Raw genomic sequence first — 11,771 nt, forward strand, 5'->3', positions numbered from 1 at the left:
CCTGGCCTGTGAGACCCGCTTGAACCTGCTTCCCTGGCCTGTGAGACCCGCATGAACCTGCTTCCCTGGCCTGTGAGACCTGCATGAACCTGCTTCCCTGGCCTGTGAGACCCACATGAACCTGCTTCCCTGGCCTGTGAGACCTGCATGAACCTGCTTCCCTGGCCTGTGAGACCTGCATGAACCTGCTTCCCTGGCCTGTGAGACCTGCATGAACCTGCTTCCCTGGCCTGTGAGACCTGCATGAACCTGCTTCCCTGGCCTGTGAGACCTGCATGAACCTGCTTCCCTGGCCTGTGAGACCTGCATGAACCTGCTTCCCTGGCCTGTGAGACCTGCATGAACCTGCTTCCCTGGCCTGTGAGACCTGCATGAACCTGCTTCCCTGGCCTGTGAGACCTGCATGAACCTGCTTCCCTGGCCTGTGAGACCTGCATGAACCTGCTTCCCTGGCCTGTGAGACCTGCATGAACCTGCTTCCCTTGCCTGTGAGACCTGCTTGATCCTGCTTCTCTGGCCTGTGAGACCTGCTTGATCCTGCTTCCTTGGTTTGTGAGACCTGCTTGATCCTGCTTTCCTGGCCTGTGAGACCTGCTTGATCCTGCTTCCCTGGCCTGTGAGACCTGCTTGATCTTGCTTCCTTGGTTTGTGAGAACTGCTTGATCCTGCTTCCCTGGGCCATGAGACCTGCTTGATCCTGCTTCCCTGGGTTGTGAGACCTGCATGATTCTACTTCTGTAGCCTGTGAGACCTGCTTGATCCTGCTTTGCCTTCTGATGTCATTTCCTTCTCTCCCCTCCCTGGCTGCACTTTCAGTCATGCCCCTGACTTCTTTCAGGTTCTAAACCATGCCCAACTCTTTCTAAATTTAGGACTCTACAAACTCTTTTCCCTCTTGCAATGTGCTCCCTGACTTCCAACCATACCCTCTTCCCATGACTAGCATCTTACTTTCCCACAAGTACCTGTGCTTAAGTGTCATCTCTTCAGAAGGGGTCTTTGTGAGCAATTCACCAGAAATGTTCCATGTTTATTAGAACTTATGCTAATCTTCTTTTGTACTTTTTGAAGAACTTAATGCAATTCTAATTACATATTTTTCTATTGAAGTGGTAGTACTAATACTTTTAAACACTTCCCAGTTTATGCTTATTTATCTACCCCTTTATTCATCTCCAATCTGCTTCATAGCTCTAGAAAATCAAAAAGATGAAAGAGGTTGATCATTTTCATGACTGTAGCCTAGAAAAGCAAGAATGGAGGTGAGAGAGTGATCCTTTAGCTACTCGTTGTCTGAAATACCAGGTTGAACAACTGTAACAGAATAAAACTATGAAGATAGTCTAATGAAGTGAGGAATGAACCCTTTTGTGCTGGATAGCTTTAGTGTCAACTTGACACACCTGGGTTGAGGGAGCCTCAATTGGAGAATTGCCTCTATTGTACTGGCCTGTGGCCATGTCTGAGGGGCATCTTCTTGATGAGTGATGTGGGAGGGCCCAGCCCACTGTGGGTGGTGCCACCCCTGGGCAGGTGGGCCTGTTGTTGCATAAAAAAAGTAGGCTGAGCAGGAGCCAGGGGAGCAAGCCAGTAAGCAGCATCCCTCCATGGCCTGTGCTCCAGCTCCTGCTTCCAGGTTCCTGCCCTGAGTTCCTACTTTGGGCTCCCTGATGAATTGTGACCTGGGAAATGTAAGATAAATAAACCCTTTCCTCCCCAAGTTTGTAGTGGTCAGAGTGTTTTGTCACAGCAATGAAGAAACAAATGAAGACACCTTTTAAGCTATGGGTGACAGGAAGAAGAAGAGGAAGAGAACTTCATAGTTAGAGGCAGAGGGTGAAGGTATTGGCTCTAGGTCCTAGGGCCTCCTCTGTTGGCTTCCAGTCATTAGAAAGGCAACACCAAGGCTGTGAACGACCCACTGCCTTCCCCTGTGGGAGGACGACGAGATCATTGACCCATTTTGACATAGAAAGTTCCATCGTTGTTAAGAAGGTAGAATGTGGGCTGGAGAGACAGCTCAGCACTTGAGAGCACTTGCAAAGGACCCAGGTTTGATTCCCAGCACCCACATGGCAGCTAACAACCTGACTTAACTCCAATTCCAGGGAAATCCTATGCTCTCTTTGGGCATGCGCTACATGGTACACTTTCATACACATAGACAATATATTCATACACAAAAATTAAAAATAATACATAGAATATTTAAGAAAGAAGGTGGAATGACATGCCTAGACAGAGAAAGTTGAACTATAGTTCCAGATTTTCATTGTTTCCCATCTGGTTTGAATATTTTGTTGAGAGTTAGATATAGCCAAGAAGCCCCATGTAGGCATGCAGTACAAACAGGCCTGGTTTTCCTGAGACCTGTTTATAGGTTCAGGATATGACTAAGTCACAGAGAAACCTGGAGTTAGAGACAAGGGAAGGCCTGCTCCACAAGGACAAGCCCCAAGAACAGGCAGAGTTCTCAGAGGCCTGGTAGACACGGATGCATGCAGGGTGGGTGAGACTAGTCACTCCTGACTGAATTCCAGATCAGCCACAGAGATCAGCAAAGATCCAGAGTACATAGATAGACCATCCCAAATGGTCCCACTATACATCACATAAGCCGCTTTCTTTCCTGGTATATATCTTGATACTATTTTGGAAAGAAGGTTGGGATGTGTGGAAAGGGGTGGGAATAGTATGGAAATAAGACAGACTGAGTTATTATGTAGAGAAATATGAACATTACCTAGAAGGACTATTTAAGATGGTGAACTAAACTAGATTATATATCACACTGTATTAAATGAAGTCATTTTCTTCTGCTAGGCAGGAACTCTGGAAAAAAAATTTATAGACAATATTTGGAGAGTTAATTTTTTTCTCCCTACTCATTTGAATTGTAGTGTGAAAAACTGTGTATTTTCCATGTACTGTACATGCCACCTCTGTAGACAAGGGCCACACAACTGCAATTCCTCGCTTCCAATAGTCTATTGTAAAATAAGTATCCAATAAATCCATATACAGTGAATGAATGAACACTAGTTAAGGGTGCTATCCTGACAGTTCCTAGACGGTCATTTAAAAAAAAGACAATTCAGTCACCCTGCTATGAATGTCTGGGGAACTGAGTCTCCGAGTTAGCAGTGTAATTAGTAAAAACTCCAGGATCAAATTTGGTTTTTATCTCTCATTTTGCCACTATGTGTCTCTGTAGACTGGAGCCTATCCTTGATTTTGTTATACTTATGTAAAGTTAAAGTTAAAAAATATTTTCTTCTTTAGGGGTTTTTATAGCTCTTAGTTCTCTGATGTCTTGAGTAGAAATTTCGAATCATTCATTTATCTATCTATTGACTTGGATTAATCACAGATGAGATGTCACTTTTTCAAAAGAAGGATGTTATATATTAAAGGTATTAATATTAGACCTCCTTTTAAAAGCAAATCTTTGCTCTGTTCATTTATGTCTTTGGCTCTGCTCTTGAGTGACTTGGACCAACTCACTCTTTGTGACAAGCAACCAGGTTATCACTAATGACATCCTATCATTTTTCTCTTTCTCATCTTTATCTACACATCCAGGTGGAATTTAATGTGCCAGTGCTGGGCACAAGAACCTGACCAAAGACCCACTTTCTGTAAAATTCAAGACCAGCTTCAGTTATTTTTCAGAAATATTTCCTTAAGTGATATTTCTCAGTGCAGTTATGAGCCAAATGCCAGTGGGGCCGTCAATGAAGGCTTTGAAGGTGAGTCTGATTCTCCAGAATTTTCTCCTTAGTGTGACTGAACAACATTAAAATGGAATCTACACAGACAGTATCACTGGGTAGGTACAACTAATAATATACTGGCACCATCATTATCATAACTGTTCATTGTATTCCTACTTGAAAAACACTTTACAATGTATATTAAATTTTTTTTAAAAGATCATACTATGGCCCCTGAACTTAATATCTAAGGTAGTAAAGAGGAGAATTCACATGCTAGGCTGTTTTTCTTGAGTCTGTTCACCTGTCATCAGTTGGACCTTAAGTGCAGAGTTTAGCTAATTATAGACCTCTGTTTATGGCACAGTATCATCACTGGCCTCTGCAGGGCTTCTCTCTTATCTGTTTATTTGTTTAGTCCTCTTGCCCCTATATTCTTCTCTGGTTCTACTTCCTCTCTGCCCTGGCCTGGCAACTATTCTAATTACTTTAATGAATATCTTTTTTTTAAAACGTTTAAAAATTTTTATTTATTTTTTTAATTTTATGTGTATGTGTGTATTGCCTGCATGTAAGTGTACCCGTGTCATGCAGTGCCCGTGGAGGTCAGAAGAAGCTGTCAGATCTCCTGGGACTGGAGTTACAGACAGCTGTTAGCTGCCATGTGGGTTCTGGGATTCGAACCTGGGTCTTCTGCAAGAACAATCATTGTTCTTAACTGCTGAGCCATCTCTCCAGCCCCGACTTTAATGAATATCTTTTTATTTATATGTTTTCCTGAAAAAAATGTACCATTTGGTACATAAGAATATGAGAAATGGGCAAAGGAAGTTGGTGGGCATAGACAGGAGAAGATGGAAGAGGAAGACCCCAAGACAACATTGTCATGGAAACCCAAAGGCTAGTGAGCTGCTAAAGAGGCAAGTGGACAAGCAGGGCAGAGACAGCTGGCACTCCGGGGGATGCTTGGCTCTTATAGTGGGCCTGTATTCTATTATTTATTTAATTATTCTTTAAAATTTGGAACAGGGTCGTATGTAGCCCAGCCTGGCCTCAGACTCACTGTATAGCTGAGAATGACCTTGAATTCCGATCCTCCTGTCTTACCTCCTAAGTGCTGGGATTAAAAGCTTGCTGGGTTCTATTTGCATTATATTCTAAATTCCAGCTTTTTTTGTCATGAAATCATTGCTTTCCAGAATGTTAAATATATTGTATAAAAATCACAGAGGATGCCATGATAGTCCTGAGACTTTAATTTTATGTGAGGCTCTACCAGAAGTTTCCATAGACTTTTAGAAGTTCATAGTAAAATCTCTTGACTGTATTATATCAGTGGTTCTTCTGTGAGGCTGATATAGGCAGCAAACGGTGCTGAAACCAAGTGTCCAGAACAAAGCCCTCTTGTGATAGGCTTTCGTTACAGCCCCAGCTACTTGTATTTTAGCATTTTTATGTGCTTCTCACTGTTCTATGTAGGTTAGTTCATCATATCCTCCCAATGGACTTTCTAAGAATCATTATTGTCATCATTTTTTTCTACAGAAAAGAAAATTGATATTTAGCAAATCGCTCATCACCATACTGTGGAGACAGAGTTTGGCTCTGCTCTCGAGCCTTTGTTCTCGACCTTTGCAGAACCATGACTGTGGCAAGGAATCTTCACGTACTCTCCCTGATTGTGCTGTCAGTAATGGGCTGCACAGTCAGGCAGAACAAAGGAACTTATCACTTACTGCCTGGTAGAAATGATACTTCATTTTATTCTGGTTATACCCAGTGGATGTGGATGTCAAATGTAGGCAGAAAGAATTAAAGTTATAAATATCATTAATAAAACCCAGTGTAGTGATGCATGCCTGCAACCCTAGCACTTTGGAGGCAGAAGCAGGAAGGACTGTCAGAAATTCAAGGCCAACCTGCTCTACATAGTAAGTTCTAGGCCATCTAAGGATACTTTGTGAGAACTTGTCTCAAAAATTCAAATAAAAATCATTAATAAAATCAGAGAAGCAGACATAAACGTTCATAACAATGATGTAGGAAAAGTTTTAGCAGGAAATAGAATCAAACTATGATAATTTAGAAATCAATCCTGGCCTATGACAAATATAACCAGTAAAAGGGAAATCATCATTCTGTTATTTGCAATTAATACATATCGCAAAGATAAGGAAGGAATGGGAAGAAATATGGGAATCACTAAAACTTTGACCATGAAGAGGGGGAGAATAAGGAAGAATCAAGGGCAGAGTCGGTATAGTTTCAAGGGACAGAAGTCATGGAACAGCTCCTGCAAGGCAAGCCTGGATGTAATTACTTTTTTATACAAAAGAATGTGCTTAATAATACTTTGCTGCTTTGCAGACTGGGGAACATATTTAACACAGAAGTTAAGTGTCTCTTTTTTGTTACTGTGGGGGCCATATAAGATGACAGGGAATCCCTGGAAGGGATTTTTTCAGTTTTAAATAAAACACCTTAGAATTGCAACAATAATGCTATGGCTAGTCTATGGTCCTACTGACCTAATGGGGCAGAGAGGGAATAGAGAGAAGATCAGTAACATATCTGAGCATCTAGTAAAAATATCCCAGTGACTTCATCCAAACATTTGTATAAACATCACCTCATCAGTCCCAGAGAGTTCCACAGGAAACAAATCTAAATGCTCCTGTGCTGTTCTAAACATAGCCAGTCAGCCGGCATATGTCTCGCCTGTAAATACCCTGTCTTACTTGGAAGTCTTTATTTTAATATTTCCCTCTTGAAGAGGTTGCTGAAGGCATGTCTTTATTCAGAGTATCTGCCTATGGTCTGATCTGTAGGCTTTCTAGTAAATAAATTTTTAACAAAAATAAACAAAACAGACTCTCCCATCACCACTGTCTCTCTTAAGCTCTTTATGCAACAAGATGTATTAATTGCTGAAAGCTTGCCAGGGTCAAGTTACTAAATATTGCTGTAAGTATTCTCAACCAATAAAGTAGTTCGCTAATGATTTTTCTCAGATGCACAGCAGTATAAGGGAGAAATTTGCAGCAGGGTCTCACTTTTTGGAATATGCTGTAATGATATTTGAAAATGAAGAAGAAAGTTAGATGATGTCAAGAGGCCTATGAGCTTGTAGCTTGGCCATCTAGTACTTTAGGAGTGTTCCAGGTTTTCAAAGGAAATAACACCCCTCAGCATACAGGGCTGGGACGTGGTTCATGTGCTCTTACAGAATGGAAAGAGCAGAACAGTAAGGTGTGAAACCTGATAAATATGTGGATCTACCTAAAAAATCATTAGAAAAATTGGGTGTGATGTGGATTTAGATTTTACTGTAGCCCTATGAAATCATTTCACTTTTCTCACCCTTCAATTTAAGTTCATTGCTAAGGCATCAAACCTTTGGCAGGTAGGCAGGCCAGTAGGCCTTCCCTCCTTTAGGGAGTGCATTTAGATGCCCTTGTGTTGGCAGGAGAGGAAGGAACATCATTTACTTATTGCAATGTTTCTGATGTTTAAAATGTCACTTCATGAAAGACAGAAATACTTCTGATCATGAATTTCATCTAAGTAGGAATATGCAAAGATTGAAAAGCATTGATAACATTTTCCATAATTTAGGCTTTCTATGTTACTGTTGTGCATTGATCTTTTTGAATTTTTTAGAATTTTGTTTCAGAAGCTGTTATTAGAGTCCCACAAGCTACTTTTACTTTTTTATATAGGAATATCAGCCTTTAAGAAGAAAAGATGGAATAATCTGAGTGTAATTGTGCAGAAGATAAATCACCTTCAGACATCCTGCTTCTGCAGTCACTACACACACACACACACACACACACACCCTTTATGCCTCCCAGGGACCTCTATAGGGCACACTGTACTCACTGTTTCTCACACAACATGGAAATTTAACACACCTTCAGAGAGGGAAACTGTTAGGACACACACTTATGCTAGCTGTGTGGCCTGGGCCAATTATTGGGTAACTAATTTTCCTCATTTTTTTTCAGTGCAGACAATAATAGTAACTAATTAATAGAGAAAAAAGAGTTAATACATGAAGATAACAGAATGTTCTACTTTATAACAAGGGCTCTATAAGGATTAAAATAAGCAAAGTCATAATAATATATTTCATGTCATTTTCCTTCTTGCAAACTCTTCCCATCCAAATTGGCCAAGTATGCATCCACTCCTTTGTGTGGTCACAAGCACAGCTAAAGAGGACCAGTCCCATAGGCTTCCAGGTTGTTCCTTCATCCAGCACACTCCTGCCTCTGGACCCTTGTTCTTATTCTTCTCTCTCCCTTCAGTGCTCTTTTAAAATAGTCACATGGTACTGGAGCCTACACAGAGCTAAAGAAAATTGAGTGGCATATGCCTGAAATCCCACTACTTGAGAGACTGAGGTAGAAGGATTACAAGTTCAAGTCTTGCTTGGGAAATTTAGGGTGACCTTATATTTAAAAATTATGAAAGGGCTGGGGATGTGGTTCAGTGGTAGATCACCTGGGAAGTATGAGTGAGATTCTAGGTTCAGTGCCCTGTACTGTGTCTAAGAAAACAAAGAATGAAACAAACAAAAACTTGAAATAGCTACATGAAGAATTCCTTTATTTAATCTACACCTCTGCTAGAATTTTACCTCATTCATGAACACTTTGCTGAAACTCTATTTAAAATGGCATTCCCTTTTCACCCTGTTATTATCTTGATCTTTACTCTGATTGCCCTCCATACTGACTATCATCACCTGACAGAGAGTTACATGTCTACTTGTTTATTGCCTGACTCTTATTAGAATGTAAACTCCAAAGAGCAACAACTCTCTATATATTATAGACATATAGAATACAGCCTGAGTTCTAGTAGGCAGGCACTAAAATATATTAATTTAACAAGTAATTACTAGCCTGGCATGATGTAGGAGGATCAGATCAAGTTGATGGCCAGTCTGGGCTACATAGCAAGACCCCATCTAAGAATAAGAAAGAAGGAAATATTTTTTAAAATGGGGCTGGAGAGATGGCTTGGTGGTTAAGAGTACTGACTGCTTTTGCAGAGGACCCAGGTTCAATTCCTAGCACCCACACAGCAGCTAACAACTGTCTGTAATTCCAGTTCCAGGGGAACTGACCTCTGCGAGCACTGCATGACATGGGTGCACCTACCTACATGCAAGCAATACACTCACACACATAAAATAAAATAATAAATAAAAAAGCAGCTAAATTACTCAAAATAGCAAATACAAATGACCAAATACAAGGAATAAACCTTCAAAGGTAGGTACTCAGTTGCTGTAATAGATCAAAACAGACAAAAGATACCTGAGGCTATCTAATTTTTATTACAATTACAGGGACCTGTTCCCTCTATTTAAGGAAAGTCAGTCACCTCAGTGGCATCATGGTATCTTACACAGTCCTTTATTTAATTAGACATCATCTTCTATAGATATTTATCTATTCCATTCTAGAATAGGGAGCATACTCTATTTACTTTTGTCTTTAGTTGTTTCACTTTATTATAGTTGTCCTCATAAATATTAGCTTAAAAACTATATAAAGTTGAAGTTGTCATAGTTTTCATACAGCCTGTATATTATTACAAATAAAATAAATTAGATACTGGAATGACGCCTGTATTTTTTCACAGGTAATGATGACAGTGTGGTTGCTCTGAATTCAAATGATGTTACTCCAGTTGCTTTAATGGAAACCAAGAACCGAGAAGGGTTAAACTATATGGTACTTGCCACAGAATGCAGCCAAGGTGATGAAAATTCTGAGGGTCCTTTAGGTTCCAAGGAATCTGAGTCCTGTGGTCTGAGGAAAGATGAGAAGCAACCACATGCAGATGAAGATTTCTGCCAAGAACAAGTGGCTTATTGCCCTCCTGGCATGCCTGAAGGCCTGAACTATGCCTGCCTCTCTCACAGTGGACTTGGAGATGGGTCTGATTAATAGCGCCTCCTAGGGTATACAGCATTGAGATAAATGTCCTGTTAAGTAGTCACTGGCAGAAAAAAATAAAGATGTGGTGGTGGCCTACGACTCTGAGTTGACAGTGAAATTTTTGAGTTCTTGTTTTGGTCCAGAGAGTCATTTGGTTTCATTCATAGCATTCTGTTTACCAATGGCCTAACCTGCAGAGGGATTGATTGCAAGGAGGAATCATGGTGTATATGGAAAGCCTAGGGAGTCTTCCAAGTCTCTCTCTTCCACAGTCCTTAACTTTAGTACATTGCCCACACTACCATCTGAGATGTAGTCAAAACATCTTGCCAATGATTAGAGATAGGACTAAGTATGTTCACAGACCTGAAGGAGAGGGATGGGAAATCTGCTGAGGACCAGCTGCACTACAGGTTATCTTAAAGAAGGCAGAGGAATTGACTAAAACATGTACAGGAGGAGGCAGCCCTTCTGTGATAAGCAATCATTTGGGAAGCTGTTACACTCTAATACAAAATATTTTGTATTTTGGTAATGTAGAACAGCAGTTTCAGGCATAGTGAAAACCAGACCATGAATATCTCTGAATCCCAAAATTTGATATTTTGTGATCTTTGGGTGATGTAAAAATTGTCTTGTGACTTTTATGCTATTATGGAAAACTAATATAAACATTGTTTGTGGGGGGTCCTGGGGATGTAGCTCAGTGGAGAGTACTTGGCTAATGTGGGTGAGGCAAAGTAGGTATCCATGGTTAACAGACTGTTGGGTTGATCTCACATTTTGGAACAAGTCCTAGCCTCAGATCATATAGAGATACTAGAAAATTAGTAAAATACCAAGAGGACTCAAAATGAGCCTTTCAAACCTGAGTTATCTTCTGAGATAGATGGATTATATTAGTTGGGGGTGGGGCTGCTTTGGAACTCATGTCAAATGTAGGCGAGACCTCATATTCTAGAAGCCCTTGAAATGGTGACAAATATAAAGAGGGAAAAACATATTTTCTCATTCTCAGTTCCCCCCAGTCTCAAATCCACCTTTTATCCTCAGAATGACTGTTAAAGCACAGCTAAGTGTTCGGGTGCCTTTGATTTTTTTTTGACACTTTCTTCTTGGTAAAAAAAAAAAAAAAAAGAAAAAAAAATCTAACTTTCCTTTTGCAGTTGGTAGGGATACATAGTGCCTGAATTCGATGGCCTGTGCCCGTCCTCCTAGATATCATACTCAACCAAAAGAATTAAGAAGCTAAAATATACCCTCTATACACTATTGGAAATAAGTTAGGATATGCCTTTTTAGCTTCTAATTTCTTATCATTTATTTTTAACATACTTAAAAATAAAACTTGTACATATGTTTATTTATGTAATACTTTATTCTTTGAGAATTTTATGCAATGTATTTTGATCATATTCACCCCCATTCCTCCCCTAACTCCTCCGAGATCCACTCCCACCGCCTTACCCTCTCCCTTAAAAATAACCTATCTAGTCCAATTTGTGCTACAATGTACTCATGGGTGTGGGTCTATCCTCTAGAGCACGGTCAACCTACTGAGGCTGCAGTCTAAAACTGACTCTTCTTTCCCCAGAAGCCATCAGCTTCAACACCTCCTCAGTTAGGGGTGCTGGCTCATGAACCTCTTCCTCCAGACACATAGAATATTAATGGGGTACCATGTAACATATTTATGTTTTTTGATTTTTTAATTTTATTTTATGTGTGTGTTTTGCATGCATGTATGTAAGTGCACCAGAAGCGGGCATCAAATCCCCTAGAACCAGCATTATAAACAGTTGTTAGCTGCCATGTTGTTGCTGTGAACCAAATGTGGGTCCTTGGCAAGAGCAGCCAGTGCTCTAAACCCCTGAGTTAGCGCTTCAGCCCCCTATGTAACATTTTAATGCATGTGCACATGTATAGTATCCTCTAGATTGATTTCTTATGTGAGTTTACTTTTGCTTCTAGAGTGATTGTAGCTATCTCTCCTCATTTCTTCTGTTTAACATTATTACATGGTCTCTCTTATAATTGAAAATTTCTTGTTTTCCTTCCTTCTTCCTTTCCTTTCCCTTTTCCCTTTTCCCCTTCCCCTCCCTCC

The 11,771-nt window shown here is 40.4% G+C and overlaps 1 protein-coding gene across 1 annotated transcript in view; it reads left to right on the plus strand.

Annotated features, from left to right (window-relative positions):
* Ros1 (ROS proto-oncogene 1, receptor tyrosine kinase) overlaps window positions 1-9,749 on the plus strand; it is a 170,801-nt gene extending 161,052 nt beyond the window's left edge. Inside the window, exons 43-44 of the mRNA XM_008835788.2 lie at window positions 3,583-3,749; window positions 9,369-9,749. Coding sequence (XP_008834010.1) covers window positions 3,583-3,749; window positions 9,369-9,676 — 475 coding nt within the window. The 3' untranslated portion in view covers window positions 9,677-9,749. The remainder of the gene's footprint in view (window positions 1-3,582; window positions 3,750-9,368) is intronic.
* Window positions 9,750-11,771: the final 2,022 nt, after the last annotated feature.

The sequence above is a fragment of the Nannospalax galili genome, unplaced genomic scaffold (assembly GCF_000622305.1).
Source record: "Nannospalax galili isolate Female #2095 unplaced genomic scaffold, S.galili_v1.0 scaffold417, whole genome shotgun sequence".
NCBI classification, from domain to species: Eukaryota; Metazoa; Chordata; class Mammalia; order Rodentia; family Spalacidae; genus Nannospalax; species Nannospalax galili.